The 23,413-nt window shown below is 43.7% G+C and overlaps 1 protein-coding gene across 1 annotated transcript in view; it reads right to left on the bottom strand.

Annotated features, from left to right (window-relative positions):
- IFT140 (intraflagellar transport 140) overlaps positions 1-23,413 on the bottom strand; it is an 85,337-nt gene that overhangs the window by 53,150 nt on the left and 8,774 nt on the right. The window contains exons 6-17 of the mRNA XM_035130435.2: positions 22,211-22,383; positions 21,130-21,221; positions 16,766-16,872; positions 14,475-14,611; positions 12,521-12,724; positions 11,888-11,960; positions 10,988-11,079; positions 9,867-9,994; positions 7,458-7,575; positions 5,989-6,119; positions 3,347-3,497; positions 2,313-2,444 (exon numbers count right to left, since the gene is read on the bottom strand). Coding sequence (XP_034986326.2) covers positions 2,313-2,444; positions 3,347-3,497; positions 5,989-6,119; positions 7,458-7,575; positions 9,867-9,994; positions 10,988-11,079; positions 11,888-11,960; positions 12,521-12,724; positions 14,475-14,611; positions 16,766-16,872; positions 21,130-21,221; positions 22,211-22,383 — 1,538 coding nt within the window. The remainder of the gene's footprint in view (positions 1-2,312; positions 2,445-3,346; positions 3,498-5,988; positions 6,120-7,457; positions 7,576-9,866; positions 9,995-10,987; positions 11,080-11,887; positions 11,961-12,520; positions 12,725-14,474; positions 14,612-16,765; positions 16,873-21,129; positions 21,222-22,210; positions 22,384-23,413) is intronic.

Here is a 23,413-nt window from a genome sequence, read left to right on the forward strand (position 1 = left end):
ATCCAAAAGTCTTTAAAAGGAGTGCCACATTACACTATTAAGGAGTACAAATAGCAACTTGCAAACCCAACCACTTGTACTTTCTGAAGCTTTCACCCTTTGGGAAAAATTAAGAGTTGAGCTATTTTGAGCAATCTCTGGGAGAAGTGACTATCGTACAACAGCAATGTGGAAGCCTTTTAAATGCTCCAACACAGTAATTTGTAATATGAGAATTCTCCCACTTCCATTCATCTTTATGGCTCAGAAGATGATGTAAACTGTACACTGCTTTAGAGGCCTTCAGCAGAAAAATGGCTTGTACATATAAACAAATAATGCAGCTTATGCACTGCCAAATATAAATAAATAGATACAAATTAACAGCAGGAGTTAACAGAAGACAGAACACAACACATACTGTATAGGGAAATCCTATGGTGACTCCAAATGCAACAAAGTAATTGAGAATTCCAGTGATACACACCTTGATTTCACCCATAAGTATTCTTCTCTTTTCATCGGCTGCCATTAGTTAATGTGTTTATATGGGTGAATCAGGGTATGCATCAACTAGTATTAACAAAAATGCCATGCCATATTGAATGTCACATAAAAGATATTACAGTATTAGATATGTGGGGGGGAACAGACAGTGAATCTTGAGTTTACTGGGCCATTGTGAGTTGCAATTAAGGGAAGGCACTCGCACATAGACTTGAAGTACTGCATTTTCTCTCATGCCGCCCACCTCACTGACATCAAACCTACTTTTCTAAGCCTTCTAGGACCTTGTGCATAATCTTTAAGTGACAGGAACTGAAACAATGAAATCCGGGTGGGGGAGGCAAATTCATTTAATAAAGGCCAGCGAATGATACTTACGTAAGGTTTATAGACAGAGCCTCTCCAAAACAACAACTATTGGCCAGCAGAAATGAAAAAGAAACAGAATGATAGGAGCAGCATTTTAAAAAAAAGTATGTAGACAGAGTGAAGAATAATACAGAAAAAGCAGAAACAGTGACAGAAAATGCAATGAAACAGACAAGCTGCCTCTGTTACATTGAGAGTATATAAACCTCAGGCATGGCAAGTATCTAAACTGCAGCTATTGAGGTCTTTCTTCTGTAATCTAGATGTGCTGTTTCACCCCAGTTATGTATAAGGAATATGTTATCACAGATATTCTTGCCAAAACGGGATTTAATTTTTCTCCATTTCCAAAATGCCAATGCTCTGGGTCTTGCTCTCAATTGTAATGAAGATGGGGATCAACTGCATATCCAGTATGAGTGGTGCTCTGTGTGTCACTCAAAAAGAATGGCAGCACGGCATTGCTCAGTGTCACATAATCATTACTTTGTCACCATGCTTCACTAAGACTTCCAGTTCAGTGTTAAAAAGGCAAACCAAGAAGATGGGAAGCATGTTGGTGGACTATGAACAGATTATACCATATAGAATTGGGCTGATCATGCTGCTTTTTTCTGCTACTTCCAGAGTGTCATTCTATGCACATTTGAAGAGCCCCAAATGATAGATCAGTGCAAACAAATCAAATCACTTGTAATTTCTAGTGATTTCTTATTGGCGTTGCTACTTAATTACCTCTGCTGCTGTTGGATGGATGGAAGCTCCTGAGGATTTCATCTGCCCTCCACCTACCTACTCTAAGGTCCAGAGAGTGGACATTTATATTTTGTTCTTCCTGGAGCCTTTATCAGTCACCCCTGAAACTAGGGAGTGGCTGGAAATTCAGACTATCCAACTGTCCAGATGATGAAATGTCCCACTCCTTGGAGGGGGGTAACATCCGGTGCTACCTGACAGTAGTTGGCAGGTAGCACATTTTGAAATGGGAGAAGCTATCATCTCCCACGGTCAACATGAAACCATAAAGGAGAAGTAGTTGGAACAGCCACCACAGAAACATCAAGGACTGCACAGTTAAATTACTGTACTGTCCCTCCACAGCCTTCATTAGTTACCACTGTCTTAACAAAAAAACTAGGACCATGTTTTACATAACTTTGAACTGGAGGCTGAATTTGCTTGTTTTCCTATTCTCTTCCTGTCTCTTTATACTTTTGTATCATGTGTACAAAACTGTAAGACTGCAAGTGTATTAGATTGTAAGTCTGCAAGTGTATTAGATTGTAAGTCTGCTGAAATATTTGTACAGCACCTAGGAAGACATTAGGTGCTTTATAAATAATAACAGGCAAGTCTCCGTTTACCTTAACCTGGTCCAGAGAACAAAATGTTTCCTGCATGGAGAGAAGGGGGAAGCTTTCAAGGATCAACTCTTTATAAACTCTTTGACCACTTACCTTTTTGGCAAAATAATAATACGGCACCTCCATGCCCAAAAGAGACCGGTAGGCTGATGGCAATGGAAAGCGATCATGGAGCAAAAGCCCATGCTCTTCAGTACTGAAGAAGGATATGATCAAAGCATCCACCTGGAAGGGGAAATTGAACACTGTTTGGGTTTTATGGAGCAATATCCTTTTTACGGTTTGTTTTTATTTTCCATTTTCACTTGGCAGAGTTGTCAGTTAAACAACAGAACACACACCTGCTACGGATGGCCAAGTTACAGGGATCCTCTCTAAAGTAAACTGATCATAAATTCACACCACAAATCAGCCTGCACTCCAGAAAGACAGTAACAAAGCGTCCTGTATTTCAGGAACAAACCACCTCTTCACTCAACAGGGGAAGCCCCTACAAACATTTATGTTGACATAAGCCAACCACTTTGCTGAAGAGAAGCTACAAAAACAAAACAGAGCTATATATTAGACTGTGGAAGCTGCTTATACCAAGTTAAACCATTAGTGCATCTAGCTCTGTTTATACATGGGATGAGGAACATTATTTCTCTTGAGAGCCACATTCCTTCAGGGTAATTTGCCACAGGCTGAATTGTTGCTGGTGGGAAGGGCTGCAAGCTGGCAGTGGGTGGGACCATAGCCCAAGGTGGGCAAGGCTATCCACAGGCAGCTGTGATCACTCAGAGATAAGGGAATTCTACACATGCACAGAGGTTATCCCCCTTTTGGACACTCTGCAGGTGAAGAGAAGGTGAAAAATACCCAAATCCTGGAACTGAGAGGAGGCTCCTGGCTGAACCCTTCCTTATTATCAAACTCTGACAATCATTTAAGCTAAACAACATGTGAACTGCTGTCACAATATTTCATACTGTCAGCCTTTTTTGTTTTAAGTTTCAAGACCTTCAAGAAGGATTCCTCATGACAACCAAGTGAAGCATTCTAGCTAAACCCCTGAGCACAGAGTTAACATAAACAACCAATCCCTACAGTGCAACAAGCCAGAGGAGAAAAGGAGAAAGACATACTGAGTTTTCTTCTGATTGCTGATTCTTGTCCAGGGACTGCTGACTTGGGTTCAGATCTGTTTCACACACAAAAAGCCTTGGTTCGCTTTGATCCCAAAAGTGACTAGTAGGAATACGATCACTCAGCTCTGGATATTGAGAGGTGTTTCTCCTATATGGACAATACAACTATAAATCCAGACCACAACTACTTGTAAAACACATTCATAATTAGTAATCAAAATACAGTATAGGGTGATTTTGGGGGGTGGGGGGACAAACAAGCAAGACCCAGACGACTGTATATCCTGGATTTGAAACTGTAACAGAATCAGATAGGTGAGCTCCAGCTACATATGATAGATGCCATCAAAGACATATTACTTACCCCTTGAGGCTATTACTGACAACTGACAGCTGAGTTACCGTAGATTTACTGTACATTCTACCTTAATAAAACTAACAAGAGAACCAGGGGAACCATGTACACAGCATCTTGGGCTCCATGGAGAAAATGTGGGATATAAATGTAATAATGAACAAGCAAATATAATGACTAGGCCCAATTCACAGTTCAAGTCCATTGGATCAGGGGTTCTTGAGCCAGGGATCCCTGAAGCCTGAGCTGGGACCTGCACAATCCATACCCTGAGATTCTGCACCCACTGGGGAGCTGAATCAGGACTTCTGTTCCAGGAACCCACATCCCCATTTCAACCTGTCAAGGCAGGCAATGTGCTTGGAGGGACATTTCAGGAAGGAGGCGGCATGCTAGGCTCCATTGCCACTTCTCAAGGAAGGGTGAACTGGTCCTGAAGGCGTAAATGGCTTTAGTTCATTCTTAAGACTCCAGGATTGCAAATTGTTCACCTGCAGCTCTCCATGGTGCTGCAATTACAAGCCTCCCTTGCCCCATGGGCGTCTTCGTTGAGGACAGGACACCCCAATGTTAGCTCATTAAGAGTGCAGGCACTTACAATTAAATGACAGAACCACAGCAACAATGCATATCCCAACAATACGCAACAATGCATATTCCAGAGAGAGAAAAGAAATAAGCCAACATGTAGGGCCACCTGATTTAATCAACTCTCTCCAGAAACTCATGAGAACATGAGGGCCACCAAATTCCAATTGGGGTTAGTGTGTACTGATGAGAAAGACTGGATGGGAACACACCTCCACTAAAAACACTATGAAAAGGATGCTGAATATTGGTTGACAGAAGATCCAGTTTTACAGTGACCCCTGGTGGACTGTTTAAATATTTATAAACTACATTTCCGTTTTAAACCATACTCAAAAGCAGCACTGAAAGCAATTCTAAAATCAGTGATCAATATAAGGAAAATAAAAACTAATATTCTAGAACATAAAGCCAACTATCAGCAACAAAACAAGTGCCAATAAAAACTTGACTAGCTGCAGATTTCTGTGCAGGTTTTTTTTAAAGAACAGAGTAATGCAGAAACAGGACATAATGATCTTGTAGGTGAACATATGTGAAAGTGAAACTGATTCATCCATCCCTACATGGCACTACTATCAAACACTATAGATTGTTGTTTATAGCAGCTTATTCTTGTGTGAGGCAGCTTTAAGTTCCCTCCGCTGAGTGAGTATAGCAGCAGTGCTATAATGCAAAACAATAAGCCAAATAAGGCAGACTCCAAATACAACTAATTAATTAGGAATTTCAGTGGTTCCAGCTGATGATACTTACATAAGGTTCATAGACAGATCCTCTCCCAAACAAGAACTACTGGCCAGCACAAATGAAATCAAAGAAACAGATTGACAGGAGCAGCAAATAATTTTTTAGGGAGGGAGGGAACCCGTGCACACATGAATACAGGTAAAGCAGAAATTGACAGAAAATGCAGCATGTCTTGCATGAATGCTACTATGTACACCACCCTAAAAGAATGGCAGCATGGCATTCTTCCTTGCCACATCATTGTTACTTTATCATGGTGCTTCCCGGAGACTTCCAGTTTAGGACCGCGGTGCCAAGCCAAGAGGAAGGGAAGCATGCCAGTGGACTGGGAACAGAATATAATGCGCAGAGCTGGGCTGGTACTGATACTTTTTCTTAGAAATATTAAGTCCCCCTATGTGGCAGTCACCTCTGTCATTGGGAAGAGGCAAGTGCTGCAGTTACCTCTATAAGGTGATGCTCCACCTTTAGCAACCAAAACAATTGGTATCATGGGAAAAAATATAGACATGGAGCTTAGCATTAATTGATAAACTGAACTGATTATGCCCAGCTGCATAACAGTAAATATTGTGAGGCTTTTCAAAAGACTAGGACCCTTTATCTCTTTTGTGTGTGTGGGTATTAGTACTGTTCTGTGAACTCTTGCACAAGAGCTAGCAGAAGACTTCTCACAGTGCCATTCCACAAGGGGTAGTGTATAGTATAGTATAGTACAGTATAGCATGTGAGTGTATGTATGTGTGTGTGCGTGCAAACACACACACACTCTACAGTATATCAAGAGTAAATAAGAAATGTACAGGGTGCTCTGTGTAACTTCTAAATGGTCTATAAGGCAGTCTTCAGGTGAGCTTGTGCAAATAATTAATGTTTTTTCCACTAACATTAATTAATTCACATCAATAACCTCTCCCTCCACCCCAGACTCAAAAAGCATTCTCACCCTTCAGCCTCCTGTCCAATGGAGATCATCTCCCTGGCATCCTTCTGTTGCCCAGATTGGAAATCAAACAGCGTGACTGTGTCCATTTCAATGTCATAGAAACAGATCTTGGAGTCAAGACTCCCATCAGCCTACAGAAGTGTAAATAAGAGAAGTTGAACAGGAAAAGACTGCCTAATTGTCTCATTCTAGTTGCTATGGTTCATAAAACTGGGGAGTAATAAAAACAATCGGGGATGGAAGAAACAGAGCAAGAAGAAAGAAATTTACAAAGCAGTCTAAAATGGTTCTCTAGATGTTCTCAAGCTTGGTCACGTAGTTCCTCAAATCACATTAACTCTTGAACTACCATTGTTTTAAGGTGCCTAACGTACAAATTTATTTGATTTGATTTACCCATTATAATGTATGCTTGTAATATGTGTGTGTGCATATCTACCATATTTTTCTTAACAGCATCATCTTTTAAAATTTTAAATAGTTCAGCTGGAATATCATCACTTCCACTGGCCTTGTTATTAGCAGTGCTTTCTAAGGCCCATTTGACTTCACTCTCTAAGATGTCTGGCTCAAGGTCAGCAACCACACTACCTGGGATGTACAAGACCTCCATATCTTTCTGGTATAATTCCTCTGTGTATTCTTGCCACCTCTTCTTGATGTCTTCTGCTTCTGTTAGGTCCTTACCACTTTTGTCCTTTATTATGGTAATCTTTGTACGAAATGTTCCTTTCATATCTCCAATTTTCTTGAACAGATCTCTGGTTTCCCCCATTCTATTGTTTTCCTCTATTTCTTTGCATTGCTCGTTGAAGAAGGCCCTCTTGTCTCTCCTTGCTATTTTTTGGAAATCTGCATTCAGCTTCCTGTATCTTTCCCTATCTCCCTTGCATTTTGCTTGCCTCCTCTCCCCCGCTATTTGTAAGGCCTCATTGGACAGCCATTTTGCTTTCTTGCATTTCCTTTTCCTTGGGATGGTTTTCGTTGCTGCCTCCTGTATAATGTTACGAGCCTCCATCCATAGTTCTTCAGGCACTCTGTCCACCAAATCTAAATCCTTAAACCTGTGATACAGTGTGATACTAGTGTGATACTAGCAGTGTGATACTAGCAATCTAATGTAGATGGTTGCATTTTGGTAATGTTGGTTCAGATATAGTACCAAGCCATGGCTGAGTGTTATGTGAATTAACTTTTGTGTTTGCATGCTCCCTCAATCCCTTGCATGTTCCAATTTCTACTGGTTTAGTGTTAGTCCTGGTTTGCTGGAAAATCATGGTTTCCCAATAAATCAGCTGAGAAATCAGAACACATAGGTATCGGTAGTTCACAGAGCATCAAGCCATGGGTTGAATGCAGTCTGTAATAAACTGATCACAGATTTGTCCCAACAAGAGATTCATTGTTGGCCTAGTCACACCATGCCCCATTCAGGTTTTAGTCGCAAGCAAGGGACAATCCAGACTCACCTTGTTGATGAGGATGCTAACTTTGTTGCCACTTGCGTTACACTTTACAGATGCAATCCCACTAGCGCCTGGAACCAGATCACCCAGGGCCTTGCTACTCGAGTGTACTTTTGCCTCCCTGGCGGGGGGGGGGGAAGATGAGGCAGTTAGGACAGTCTGCTCAACAAGAGCAAGCTCTTCACCAAAAATTATGGGGATATGTGCATTATAATAAAATCCTCCTAGTAATCTAATTTGGCCTTAAGATAGTTGCCTTTTTGGTAACCACAAAAGTCATTTCTGGCTCATTTATGAGTCATTTCATATAGGTATTAATTTCTCACATGACCCTCGCTTCTTTGTAAGAAGCCAGCGTGTATCCTCATGTGCAATGACTTTTTTTTGCTCTGCGCACACAGAGCAAAGTTCACTGAGGCTAACTGCAGGTTCCCATTGTGCCGATACTTAGCAAACCATATAATGTGCATTTATGAGAAGCATTGGCATGTGTCCCATTCTCCTACCGTGTTTCCCACATTTTAAGACACCGTCTTATTGCTTTTTTCCCTCAAAAAACCACAGGGTGGCTTATTTTTGGTGGCATGTCTTATTTTTTTTACGTTATTACAGTTTTTACAGCACCTTAAGGTCTTCTTAGCCGGGCCAGGCTGCTGGCTCGGGGCACTGCTGGGCACTGCGCGCCATGCTGCTGGGCTGTCTGAGCGCTGCTGGGCGCTTTGAGCAGCTGGGCGCTCCGCGCGCTCCAGCAGCCATTTCCAGGCGGCGGGACGGCGACGGCGAGGCCGCTGGCTCTGGCGCTGAGCTCCGGGGCTGCTCGGCGCTCCGCGCGCTCCAGCAGCCGTTTCCGGGCGGCGGGGCGGCGGAGCGTCGGCGGCCGGGTGGAGGCGAGGCCGCTGGCTCTGGCCCTCAGCTCCGGGGCTGCTGGGCGCTCCGCGCGCTCCAGCAGCCATTTCCGGGTGGCGGGGCGGCGGCGGCGGCTGGATGGAGCTGAGGCCGCTTGCTCTGGCGCTCGGCTCCGGGGCTGCTGGGCGCTCCGTGCGCTCCAGCAGCCGTTTCCGGGCGGCGGGACGGCGGCGGCTGGATGGAGCTGAGGCCGCTTGCTCTGGCGCTCGGCTCCGGGGCTGCTGGGCGCTCCGCGCGCTCCAGCAGCCGTTTCCGGGCGGCGGGGCGGCGGCGGCTGGATGGAGCTGAGGCCGCTTGCTCTGGCGCTCGGCTCCGGGGCTGCTGGGCGCTCCGTGCGCTCCAGCAGCCGTTTCCGGGCGGCGGGACGGCGGCGGCTGGATGGAGCTGAGGCCGCTTGCTCTGGCGCTCGGCTCCGGGGCTGCTGGGCGCTCCGCGCGCTCCAGCAGCTGTTTCCGGGCGGCAGGGCGGCGGCTGGATGGAGCTGAGGCCGCTTGCTCTGGCGCTCGGCTCCGGGGCTGCTGGGCGCTCCGTGCGCTCCAGCAGCCGTTTCCGGGCGGCGGGACGGCGGCGGCTGGATGGAGCTGAGGCCGCTGGCTCTGGCGCTCGGCTCCGGGGCTGCTGGGCGCTCCGCGCGCTCCAGCAGCCGGTTCCGGGCGGCGGAACAGCAGGCCTCCTCGGCCAGGCAGAAGCAGGGCCGCTGGCTCCGGTGCTCCTGGGTGCTCCAAGCTGCTGGGCTAGAAACTAGAAACTGGGCTAGAAGCAACAGAGGCCCGGCCGCTGGCTCAGCTCTCCGCCCGCGCTGCTGCAGGCATGGAGATACACTATGTCTTATTTTCGGGGTATGGCTTATCTTTCGCAAATGCTTAAAATTGCTGCCCTGGCTTACTTTATGACTACGTATTAAAAAGGGGGAAACACGGTACAAAGCAATGATATCCACATGGTAAGTAATCTTTGAGGAGCAATCCACAGTGAGGAAGAAAATGGCTCATGATGTTATTAGTCAATATCACACCAGATGGAATTACAAGTTCTTTCCTTCCCACACAAACTCTGCATGGCTGCTTTATGCTAGCAAGCACACCCATGTCAACTTCTGCACTACAAATATAAAATATATATCACAGAACACACCAAAAAGTTTGTGACACAACCTGTACTGTGCCTGACACACCTTAGAAGTTTCAAAAACTTCAGCATCTACAAAGGTTCTACATGTTGAATCATGAAAGGAAATTATACTTGAGTCATATTTCAATACAAACAGAATGATCTATGATCACGATAATGTCTGAAGCCTATTGCAAATTCTGAGTCACTACAGGTCATCTCTGCCACACAATTGTACTTCTTAAGAAATTCAGTTTATATTCATTACATAAATCTATAAAACAGCAAAAATCTACCCCATATATTTTAGTGTGAAGAATAATATTTCAATGAACCTTACATTTAAAAAGGAACCAAAAGATATATAATCAAGTTCCAGTAATTGCTTATTTGTACCTGCGAGAAAGATCAAAGATTTTAAAGTGAGCCAGGTCTGTTCCCACAGTCAAGAAATTTCCACAGACATTCAGGAGGCATGGATTCCCTTCAGATTCAGGGAACACCAGCAGCTGCTTTACAGTGCCCTGGCAGAGAAAAAGAGCAGCAACTTTAAAACCATCACTTTCCTTTCATTTATATATTACCACAAAAGACCATTTTGATTCATTACCAAGTAGACCCACAGCACCATATCTAACAAAGACATCAAAATGTTTGAAAAGAAAAAAGGTACCCTCCACAACTATCCAGTTCTACCAATCTGAAACTTTAACATCACATATTAACTGTAGGATCTATCTATCATCTATCTATCTATCTATCTATCTATCTATCTATCTATCTATCTATCTAAATATCTGGGGTCACAGTTTCCAAAATAGATGTCTGAATAGCATGTGTCATCAACACACACACTCATAGGAAAGAAATAACAAATTATGAAGTATTCCATTGTCCCAGCATGGGAGCCTAGTACTTAACTTCTTCTGCTACAGTAGGGATGGGGAAGCTGACGCCCTTCGGATGTCACTGAACTACAACTGCCATACATTTTATTTATTCGAGTTATATCCTGCCCTTCCTCCTGATGGAGCCCTGACCACTGGCCATGCCAGTTGTGATTGATGGGAATTGGAGTCCAAGAAAATTTGGAGGTTTCCTACCTCAGTTCTATAGGGAACCATAGCACACAAATGAAATGAAATGGGGGTGGGGGGAAGAGACTGGAAAAATTATATCTTTTCCTCAGGGTATTTTTCTCCAACTGAGGAAAAATGGGAGGGGAATGTACATGTTGGATAGGGCAGAGATAAAGGGGAAAGGCCATTTTTAATTAATTTTTGTGGCCCTCTGTGTCTCTACATAGGATTAGGCTGCCAAGTGTGCCGTTCTGATCTAATCATCACCACTTTTATGTAAGCAGGTTTGGCAGGAAGGTTAAACAATGACATTACTGTTAACTGGCCTGATTGTATTGGTAAGTCTGCCTTTGGTGCTGGTACCAAATGTCGCCCTGCCACCCTTCGTCATGAGGCAGCCACCTGCAATCATCCTCACATAAAAATTGGCTTGCTTACCTGCCAGGTGCGAACTTGAACACGATTTGGCTCAACTGTGTAAAGATTTTCTTCATGCATAGCCAGCACGGGGGAATCACAAGGGAAAGAACCTGGAACCACATAAGAGAGAACTTCTCCATTACAATCACAACCTATTGAAAGAAACAGTTAAGAGTTGCATCCAGATGGTCCATAAAATATGTGTAATTTCCAGTTAATCATCATCATATTCTTCCATCAATCAGTGTAGCACTCAGCAAAATGATCACTATTTTTCTCCTACCTTGTCTTTCATGCATTAATTCTATCCAAGATCAATTGTAAAAATGTAAATCAGGCTATATTTTTAAGTACAGTAAACTGCACTACAGAAAGTCTTTCCAGATACAGTACTTCCTCGATACCATATTAAATAAGGCTCATAAGGCAGGAAAGAATATTGGATCTTACTGCACCTACTTGACTTCAATACTATTCAGAGTTTACAAAACATACAATGCCTGCTTTTTAACCAGATCCAATAAAAAGAGCACCAGGGACGCAGCCTCCTGAACATAGTGAATTCATGTGCTCAGTCTTTGGTAATTATATTCTGCATACTTTTATGACTCTGCTGCCTCTCTAGGCCACCATTTATATTGTGCAAACTGGTAATATATATAAAAGAAGACTGTATATGGAGAGGTACTGAGTCTGGATGTGGGAAATCTCCACTCATCACTAAGTAGTCTTGGGAAAAGCACTACCTTCCAGCACAGCCTATATCACAAGGCAAAAAAACACAAGCACCCTGGAGAAAGGATGGATTGTAAATATTAAATACATACATACATACTTTGACTGTATATACATCCTCAGCGTACTTTGTATCCAACATCCACACTCACAAGTTACTCTGCTGAAGTCCATTCATATTACCTGAATTTCGTGCAGTGGCAGCTGAGAGTTCGAATATAGCAACTTGCTTTCCATTCCAGAATGCTACAGCATCCTAAGGTTTGCCACAGAATTGTTAAAAAATGTATCTTAAAACTTGTGCTTTGCAAACAGAAAATACATAAAACCAGTTGTTGCTAAATGCTACCACCCTTTACTACTAGCAACCCAGGACTAATTTATCAATAAATTGCAATAAAATACCAGATCAATCTGACAGTAAATATGTAAAATGAATACAATGAGCTTCTTCAGACTAAGGCAGTAAGGAAGCAGTGAAGGTGTTCTGCGTCTTGTTGCTAGGAAAGGATGTTACATCCATACAGTCAAGGTTTTGCTCTGAACTGCTAGACTTGTTTAGATGTCATGCAACAGCAACAAAGCTTCAAATCCACTTCCCTCTGCACCCATGTAAATATTTATGTTAACATCAGGGGGCTAGGAAGACCCTACGGTAATTTTCCTCCCTACAGGCAACAGTAGAAGGGATGCTGTATCCATTGTTACTGCTGCTCTGCATCCTTTTTTTAAAAAATAAATAAGCACCATATTTTCCATCCCCCAACAAAGAACCCCAACCTGACAAGAAAATCTATTGGCAGTGATGCAAGTTACCTTAGTGCAACACACTCCATTCACGTGCATGTCGATGCGAAGGTTGTCAGTCATTCCTGTGCTGAAGGAGGTAATATTGAATAGGTTTGGTGAAATTTGCACCACTGCCACTTGCTGGTGAAAGTGTGACAACATTGCCTGTTCATTAAGGATTGCTACAGAGCTGCCTGTGTTCACAGCCAACAAATTTTTTTTGGATCCCCACTAGAGACAATATGAAGAAAGAGAGATTAAGTACAACAAGTAACTCATTTTAAATTAGAAAATTAACACAATGCATTTGAACTAGAGCATTAGATTCTTTAAAAAAAAGCATGAGCAAAAAGCAAATACCACCTACATTATTTCTTTTTAAAACTTCACTCAGTGAAGTTCAAAATTCTATAGCAGTTTTCATGCTTGTGGATTTGGAGTGGAATGGGAATTGCCTTCTGGGCCAGCCCCAGGAGGACCTAGCCAACTGGAAGCACTGATACAAGATGAGCCTGTGCTGCCACTACCCCATGGCCCTTCTTTGACTTAGGGGATTCCTGAGTGAAGTCCTAGCACAATTACAATCTTCCCTGCTCCATGAGAGTCAATGAGTGCTAAAGCAGGTTGGACCCCTTTAAATCAAGAGGCTCCTCTCAGCAAAAGCAGAGCTAGCTATTGAGATAGCGCTGTAGTTCCTATTTAAAGCTTGGTCTGAGAATGACTGCTGCTGAAGCAACATCTGTACCGATGGAGTCATTTTTAAAAAATGTTTGATCCTTTATCATGTTTTTAATATTCTGTTGGGAGCTGCCCTGAGTGGCTGGGGAATCCCAGCCAGGTGGGCGGGGTATAAATAATAAACAAACAATATTATTATTAATTTATTATTATTATTATTATTATTATTATTATTATTATTATTATTATTATTATTATTATCTCCCTCGTCTCTGTGCAAGTTACCACTCAAAATAGAACATTTGGTTCCACTTATTCCAAACAATGGGAAACTCATGGCCCTCTAGACATCCTACTCCCATCAGTGCCAGACAGCACAGTCAATGTTCAGGGATGATGGAAGTTGTAGTTCAGCAACATCTGGAGAGACACAGGTTCCCCACCTACTGCTCTAGAGTCTAATAAGGTGAAGAAGAGGTTTGTCTAGTAGTATGGAGGGGCTCTCTTTTACAGCTCATACTCAAGGCAGCATGACTGGGCGAGACTGGTTAATACTGTAACTTCTGATATGACAGAGTGTATAGAACAGGCATCCCCAAACTTCGGCCCTCCAGATGTTTTGGACTACAATTTCCATCTTCCTGACCACTGGTCCTGTTAGCTAGGGATCATGGGAGTTGTAGGCCAAAACATCCGGAGGGCCGCAGTTTGGGGATGCCTGGTATAGAAATTCTGAAAGCTGTTCCCAAATTGTTTTAATTTTACCTCTGAATAATGTGACTTCTATAGCTTACAAAGCTCCTCTTATGTGGAAAGATATATCCAATGGAATTTTGATGAAAAACTAGTTGTCAGCTCATGAAATCTTGTCAGATACAAAAATTTGTCATGGTTTTGTCCTCTGTGAAATAATTTTTAAATACAGTTGGGGTGGACTGGGAAATGTACAGATGTTTCCTTTTGCAAGCGATTCAGGAACCATGAGTCAAGTGAAACCAATCCGCCAAATAGGTCGGGAGGGGAAACCAGCAAGATTCATAAAAGTTCCAGAAATCAGAGGCACACATCTGCCCAACGAGAGTCCAGCCCTACTCTACTATAATTGGACATGCAATTATATATATGCATACCTACTTAAAATAGGGGTTGGGAGAGAAGAGCAAGGAGGAAGGGTGGCAGCAGCCTGTTTCAGGCAGTTTAATCTGTGCACCAAACCTGCTTACTGGTGAATGCATCCTCCTTGGTACACACTATTACACCTAAATAAAGAAAAAAGTAAAAATGAATATATTCACTGTTTCACCTGTATTTGAATTATATTCCCCTCAAGCTCAGTAGGTGCTTGAAGCTTCCAGCTGTCCTTGGCTTCCTGTGAGCAAGGGGATGCCACTTTCCTCCACATAGCTATCTTCCCTCTGTCGGTGCCAGCTGATAGGAGACCTGCAAAATACACCACACTCTTCTGATCAGGCCAACATCATCATCATTTATATTGGACTATGTAAAACCCAACAATCTATCAGACTCTAGTCTAAGCAATCAAGTCTGTATAACACAACTTGCATTTGGGAAGGGATGGGAACCCTGTGGCCTTCAAGAGGTTATTGGATTATGATTCCCATCATCCTGTTCATGCTGTCTGACACTGATGGGAGTTGTGAGTTCCAACAATACCTCGGGGACCACAAGTTCCCCACCGCCATGTAAACCTTTGCCTAGTGTATGCACTGTAAGAATCCCCCCCAAAAGTAATCCGCTTCTCTCTACAGGTGTGGCAATGGCAGGGAAGCTAGCAACCACGAGTTGTAAAAAATGAAAGGAGGAGTTTAGAGGAGTTAGACAAGGATAACAGGGTAATAAAGCCCTAGAGTGAGATTGGGGGGGGGGTGATGAAAAGAGGAAAGGATTGAGGGGGATATAGGGAGGAGGTAGAGCTTGGAGGAAAAGGGTAGGAGAAGTAGAGAAACCGGAACAAAGGATTTCAGTTTTAACATTGAAGGAGACAAGAGTGTCAGCCACACATAATACTATGCTAGCCAAATTTGATTTAGTAAGTCACACACTGTACAAATAACTTGAATCTGTATCCAGGACCAGGGCCGGTGCTAGGGTTTTTTGCACCCTAGGCGAGACCACCTTCTCCCCCCCCCCCCCGGCCAATCATATTTCTGTGTACGGTACACAGCACAGGCTCTTGTGGCAGCAGCTGCAGCCAGCAGAAAAACTCATGTTGTTTGTGTGATGGAGCGCGGCCAACGATAATGCCCATCGTATGCAGAGATGAGCTTGGGCTTTCCAAACTATCCCGCGAAACCTGTGCATGCGCGGGTCGACAAAACGAGCTTAATTTTTTTAAAACTACCGACGGGACGTTGAGTCCTTCGCATTCGCAGAAGGGGGGGCGCGCCCTTGGGAAACATCCCTTCCCCTCAGCTTTGCCCACAGCAGCCAAAAAGCCTTTTGGAACCCTGCCCTGCAAACACACACACAAAACCCAAACCGCCAAAGCGTGACACTGGCGCCAGCCCCATCGGGCGCCTTCAACCTGGGAGGAGCGGGGGGAATGGCACCCTGCTGTGCATACTAACGGGGGAAGAGGAGCCCGGCTGCGCAGACCTGTCCTGGGGGTGGGGGGCGTTGAACGGTAGCGGCGGAGACAGCAGCAGCAGGAAGAGCAGCAGGGCGTTCGCCACAGTCTGCAGCCTCTGCGAGGACCAAAAGCAGCTGAGCCGGCGCACAGCTCCCAAAAGCCCTGGCGGGGAAGGGTTCTCCTGAAGGCCCCATCACCCCCAAGGGAGCCGTGCCGGAGACGCGCGCCAGGAAATGTCCTCTTGGGTGCAGCCAATCAGAAGCCGTGCTAGAAGGGGCGACTACACCCCCCTGCAGATGCGGGAGGCGGCTCCAGGCAGCGGGCAGGCTGGCCAGGCAGCGCAGCACCCCTTGATTCTGGCGCTCTAGGCAGCTGCCTAGTTTGTCTATATTGAAGCGCCGGCCCTGTCCAGGACTAAGAAAACTCCATAGCCCTTGGTAAAACTTGTATGTTTGGCACACAGCACAAATGCTGCCTTGGGATGTTAGGGGGAAATTGATCAGTGAAGTGTATTAAAAGTATCTGTACCTCCTACTGCCTTTCAGTTCTCCCCACTGCTCAGCACCTATCTCTGGCTTCTTTGCCAGCTTGGCCATATATTTCTTCCAGATTCTGAAAAGCATTCAGTGTCCAAATGGCACAAAATAATGTTTAATACTAGCAGTAATTGCTGCCCTGTCATCTGCACTGAGCCTTTAGAAGTGGAAGGCCAAGGAATAATCTATGTGTGAAGGCGCATGTTCTACCTAATACCTGTTAAAATTCCTCTGTTTTACAATTCATATGTTTATTTTCCAAGCTCCTTCATTCTGTTAGGGATTATTATTCCAGTAGCACAGTTCTCCAGTTACATTTATACTATATATAAGCAAGTTACATTTAAATTTCATAGCAATTTCAATAGATAACTCTCAACCAAGCAGAGTGTAATTGAATGAATGCCATGGGACTGCAAATTTGAATAATTGGGTCATCAGAAGTCAACGAAAGAAGTTCTTCCTCACCTTTAGCATTGCAAAAGGAAACACAGTTGAGGCACTCTCCTATTTCAAACCCAAGCTGCTCATCCAGATCCAGTACATAGTTCTCACCTTTCTCCAAGTCCCAGAACCTACAGAGAAAGTACAAAGGAGGGCAGATAAGAAATCACCTTGTCAACAAGCTGGCCACAGGCAAAGATCTTGCCTTCACCTTTCTCCTCCTCATTCTGTCCTCTCCCCCATGCTCTTTAACATCTACATGCAGCCGCTGGGAGAGATCATCAGGGGGTTTGGACTGCGTGTTCATCAGTATGCGGATGATACCCAGCTCTACCTCTCTTTCAGATCAGAACCAGTGAAGGCGGTGAAGGTCCTATGTGAGTGCCTGGAGGCAGTTGGAGGATGGATGGTGGCTAACAGATTGAGGTTGAATCCTGACAAGACAGAAGTACTGTTTGTGGGGGACAGGAGGAGGGCAGGTGTGGAGGACTCCCTGGTCCTGAATGGGGCAACTGTGCCCCTGAAGGACCAGGTGCGCAGCCTGGGAGTCATTTTGGACTCACAGCTGTCCATGGAGGCGCAGGTCAATTCTGTGTCCAGGAGAGCTGTCTTTCAGCTCCATCTGGTACGCAGACTGAGACCCTACCTGCTTGCAGACTGTCTCGCTAGAGTGCTGCACGCTCTAGTTATCTGCCGCTTGGACTACTGCAATGCGCTCTACGTGGGGCTACCTTTGAAGGTGACCCGGAAACTACAACTTTTTTTTTTAAAAAAATAATTTTTATTGGTTTTATATAATAACACAAAAAAGACAAGACTAAAAAACATTTCTATCCACCTTCCCTCCCTCCCCCAAGTCCCCTTCTGCCACAAGTGGATCCTGCGGGTGTTGAGAGTCGAAGGTAGTCCATTGTAAAGCTGGGTTTGTCCTCACCCCCCTCTCCTTAGCCCCTGGACACACCCCTGCCACCAGGAGGCCCCAAGACAAAAGGAGAGATTGGGATAGAGAACCCCCCAACTATTTATATATAATCCTCCAGCATAATACAAAAACAAACAAACAATTAAAAATATCAATTTCTTACTTTGTTAAACATTGTATTTGTGACTTCCTCAGATCCCTTCTTCCTGATTTTCATAATTTCTTAATATAATTATAGCGGGTTTCTTATTCTTAATTCCAATTCTTATTCTTAAAAATCAACATTATTTCCCTCCTTCTTCGTGACGCCTCCCCACAGGCCCCCTCCTGCCACAAGAGGAACCTATGAGGTGCGACCATCCAAGGGAGGTCTATTTTTGTAGCTGGGTTTCCTTCCACCCACCCCTCCCCCCCCAGAGCCCCCCTGCCACCAGAGGCTTCAGGTCAATAGGGAGGAAGATAGGTAGCTATCCCCCCAACTACCTACCTAAACATAACATTACTACTAAACAAATCTAAAATTTCTTTCCCCAGCCCTTCCTCCACCCCCCACAAGAAATATCATTTATTACATATTATTAATATTTCTAACCAAACATCTTAACATTATTCTCTTAAACACCCTCTCCTCCTCCCCCCCCCGGAGTCTTTCCCCCATTTGGTCCAGCATTTCCTTCATCAAGCCAAGATTTCAGAACCGTTTTTCAGCCTGCCTAAATACCAATTTACCAATTTTTCATCCCACACCAAATCTATCCCAGTTCAAAATCCCAGTCTCTGTCCTCCCCTCCCTCTGCTTTTCCCACCCCTCAATCTCACTTCTTCCTTTTCTATTTTCCTCAGCCTCCCCATTTTCCAGAATCATTTTCCATTGAAGGTGATGCTCAGAAACTACAACTAATCCAGAATGCGGCAGCTAGACTGGTGACTGGGAGCGGCTGCCGAGACCACATAACACAGGTCTTGAAAGATCTACATTGGCTCCCAGTACGTTTCCGAGCACAATTCAAAGTGTTGGTGCTGACCTTTAAAGCCCTAAATGGCCTCGGTCCAGTATACCTGAAGGAGCGTCTCCACCCCCATCGTTCTGCCCGGACACTGAGGTCCAGTACCGAGGGCCTTCTGGTGGTTCCCTGTTTGCAAGAAGCCAAGTTGCAGGGAACCAGGCAGAGGGCCTTCTCGGTAGTGGTGCCCGTCCTGTGGAATGCCCTCCCATCAGATGTCAAAGAGAAAAACAGCTACTAGATTTTTAGAAGACATCTGAAGGCAGCACTGTTTAGGGAGGCTTTTAATGTTTAATCGGTTATTTTATTTTATTTTATTTTTCTGTTGGAAGCCGCCCACAGTGGTTGGGAAACCCAGACAGATGGGCGGGGTATAAATAATAATAATAATAATAATAATAATTATTATTATTATTTGCCCTTTTGGTGTAGCTTCTGCTCTTTTGTAGCAACCTTTAAGCACAATGAAATCCTCCTTGTCTCACTTAGGACTGCCCCAGGGAAGTAACAGCTAATGATAAAGGTAAAGGGACCCGACCATTAGGTCCAGTCGTGACCAACTCTGGGGTTGCGGCGCTCATCTCGCGTTATTGGCCGAGGGAGCTGGCGTACAGCTTCCAGGTCATATGGCCAGCATGACAAAGCAGCTTCGGGCGAACCAGAGCAGCACACGGAAATGCCGTTTACCTTCCTGCTGTAGCGGTACCTATTTATCTCCTTGCACTTTGGCATGCTTTCGAACTGCTAGGTTGGCAGCTTATGATAGAACACACTATAATGGCATACTCTGTCTTATCCTGGATTGCTATGCCTTATCCTGGGGCTCTCCACATTTTTTTTGGGGGGGGGTGTATTAAAATTCTCATCATCTCTATCCATTGGCATGGCATGGCATGTCAGAGACCAGGCTGAGGAGTAGAACTCTGAGGAGGAATGGTGGGAGCCTACCCCTACCCCTGCTCATGGCCAGGATCCTGAAACTCCACAGGAGCAGTGGAGTAGTGTTGATTTGGAACAGTAGTTTGCTGAGGGTCACAGTTCAGAAGATAATACAGTAGTTGGGCAGAACTGGGAGGTGAACAGCAATAAGAAGAAAGGGAAAAGAGTGAGATAGCAGACTCTCTCTCACTGGAAGATGTACAGCCTCAGTCCCAAGGCTAGGAGATTAGATAAGGTGGCTTCGCAAAAGGTTTAATGGTTGAGAAATCAGGTTGGTAGGAGACGAGAGGACGGAAGTGCCTAGAGGGAAGTGGGAGGAACCTTAATTAGGAGCACCTGCACTCTGAGAATAGTGGCTTGTTCTTTTGCTGTATTCATTAAGCCAGGCATCCCCAAACTGCGGCCCTCCAGATGTTTTGGCCTACAACTCCCATGATCCCTAGCTAACAGGACCAGTGGTCAGGGTAGATGGGAATTGTAGTCCAAAACATCTGGAGGGCCGAAGTTTGAGGATGCCTGCATTAAGCATTTCTGTTATTGGTAAGAGACTGCTTTCTCTTTGTACTGCTTATCTATGGCCAAGAGGGGAGGAAGCCAAGCACCTGAAGCCTAACATGATGGCTGGAGCTGATGGGAATTGTAATCCAACATCTGGAATGCACCAGGTTGGGAAGTCTCCTATAATCCTTTTAACAGCAACACTATGCAGTATTTACATAGCACATTTCAAATGTTCAAAGGCATACATACATTCTCCCAGTAACCCTTATGACGTGTCAGGCATAGCTCTAGTGGCTTTAAGCCCAAACACAGCAGAGTTTTCCTGCACAGCGCAGAAGCTAGTTGAGGTGGAAATGACTAGTCGGCTAGACGCAGAATAACTATTTACAGGTTTTATTAAAAGAAAATAAAACCAGCAGAGTTTCTGCATACAAAGCAAAGCAAAATAAATCCTTTCTCTTTCTCTTTCTCTCTCTCTTTCTCTCTCACTCTCTCTCTCTCCAACCATACGCAGCACTCCTACTCCTAACACCCAACAAGAAACAACTGTGCTAGCATTCCTAGATAACAGAGTTCAGTGCTGGTCGTTAACCAATCCGAGAATAGTTTCCAGGCCAGGCAGACCCTGGCTTTCTGCCAAGAGTAAATTGACACTGCCTTGAGTTAATTGTATGAAGCAAGAATCTGTAAGTTTCCCATGAGAACCAATTAACAGAAACTGAACAGACAAATCCACAAGCTAAAACAGCATTATTATTCACATATTTGGGGGCAGAGGTTGAAGCTAAGAGGCTTTCCTAAGGCCATCTAGCAAGTGTGTGGCATAGGTAAGATTTGTTGAGTCTGCAGCTCACATTCCTATTGGCCCTCAATATAGTGACCCTTTAAAATGGGGGCAAATGGTTCACAATCAGCTAAAGACACTGTTCAATGAAATTTATCTGAAAAATGACATAGTATCTAAACAGCTAAACAGCCCACAACCTGGTACTAACCCAAGCCCCCCTTGCCAGTTTTCTTACCTAAGAACTGTTTCACCTGTTGCTGCTATAAGAAGGCTACGGTCAATCAAAATGATATCAGCGGGATGATCCATTCTTCCACTCAGCTTCACCTGGTAACAAGTTATGCAAGGAGACAGAATTGAAAACACAAGGTACTCTTTTTGTATTACTTGTCAGCAATGGGCTTGGGTTGGAATCATGGTAAATAATGAGGTTACTTCTCAGATAGCTCATGTTTTTAAGGCTTGAATGTAAGTTTTTGGGTATCAATGTTGGTTTGCTTACAACTGGATGTTTTTAGTTGTCAGACAATTGTACAACAAAGAATCTTATAGTCCTATAAAAAAATAACAAATTTATTACAGGATGCATCTGACAAAGTAGACTCTAGTTCACAAAAACATATGCTGCAATAAATACCATTAGTCCTCATGGAACCACAAGACTTTGTTTTACCTGTGACAGATTAAGACAGCTATTATCTTCATAACAATCATTCCTATGAAAGTCAGCAATTGCTGTCATTTTACAACTAAGGGTATAAGGCTGAGAAAAACCCTGCCCAAATCACACAGAGAGCTTCTTCGTATGCAGATGATTCCTCATTTGCTTCACTGTCAGGGACAGTTCTACACTTGCAGAAGCAAGTGGGGACATCCTCCTGTTGCTCCAATTTAAGGTTAGTGTTTCGTTGACAGCTACACACTGAACGTTTTATACTGTCTTAATATGGAGTTGGACCATTGGTCCCAATTATGCCAATGTCTTCTCTGACTGGTAGCAACTCAATCCAACAAGGGTCTTTCCTAGCCCTGCTGTACTAAGTGTTCTCTCAAAGTTCATGGCCAGCTGAAATACATTGAAATACATGGCTCCAACCTTGTGCATTGTAGCTCAGCAGACTCACTGTTTTAAGCAAGAATGTTCAAAAACAGAGAACACTTCGAATATTTGCTCAACTAGCATCTGGAATCCTAATTTCTACAATATACAATAAATTGCCTTCAATATTCTTTTGTGCAGCTTGCAGACTTGTCAGAAAGCCAAAGTATCAATTTTCTCTTTTAAGTGATGTTATCACACAGCCCACAGTGCCTACCTTCAAGACCTCCTCTGCTTCTCCTTCAAGAGAAATTTTGTGAAGTGATAAGAGGAGAGTCTCTGTTATTACTACCAATATATCTTTTTCCATGAAAAGCAGCTTTTGGACTGAACTCTCTGTGATCAATGCCTGGCTCGTTTTCCCCCTCTCGTTCACATAATGCACAGTTCCTGCAATGAAATCAAGGTTATTTCATTCTGCTACATTGTAATATTGCTACAGAAGCAAAATACACCCTAGAAAATACACCCAGCTTAAATAAAAAGTAATACAGGATCAAGCTTATTTTGCTCAGTATCCATATTGCCACAGACTTATAATACTGTATTACAAAACAGGCTTCTCCCTTGGTTTTAGTATAGCCAGGTCATTTCAAGAGAACACTAAGTAAGTCCTGACAGATATTGACTATTACAAGTTCTTGAAATGCATCACACCAGTTTACCGGAATGGAGGTTAGTGGGGGGAAACAACAACAGTTATTATAAGGCACTTGTCAAAGGTTGGTTCATGCATTACACAAAGGGAAATCAGAATTTATAACCAATTGAACAACAGGGAGCTATAACCATTCACATCTTCCTGTAGGATACACATTATCTACAAAAACATTTCCATCCACAGCTTACGACAAATTTTATTTTACAAATGTACAACTAAGGAATTTTAAGGACACATCTAAAATGTATTATTACTACTATTGGGTTTTTTCATCCTAAGGACCTGGGTGGGTTATAAAAATTAAACATAATGTTTAAAATAATGTAGTACATTGTGTCCCTCATATGCTAACTGCTTTAGTTGAGGTATCTGAAGAAGTGTGCATGCACACGAAAGCTTATACCCAGAACAAACTTAGTTGGTCTCTAAGGTGCTACTGGACAATTTTAAAAAAATTGACTGCTTTAGTTAAGGAATATCAAAGCACCTTGCAAACAGGTTTTAAAAGAACCATGTATGACAGGAAATTGTTATTTTTAAAAGTATTTGTTTACTTCTTCACAATTTGACACCAGAAAGGGTTCTGAAGCAAAATGGTTCTTGAAAAGGATTGATAAGAAATCTCAAAACAAACAAAGGGAACAACTATACTTTTTGTACCCTTAACACAAGAACACAGAGAAAACATTTACAAGCAAATTTCTAAACACAAAGTAATTCCCTGTACTGATGGCCAGTTATTACAACTACAGAGTGCCC

Source organism: Zootoca vivipara, chromosome 14 (assembly GCF_963506605.1).
Source record: "Zootoca vivipara chromosome 14, rZooViv1.1, whole genome shotgun sequence".
NCBI lineage: Eukaryota > Metazoa > Chordata > Lepidosauria > Squamata > Lacertidae > Zootoca > Zootoca vivipara.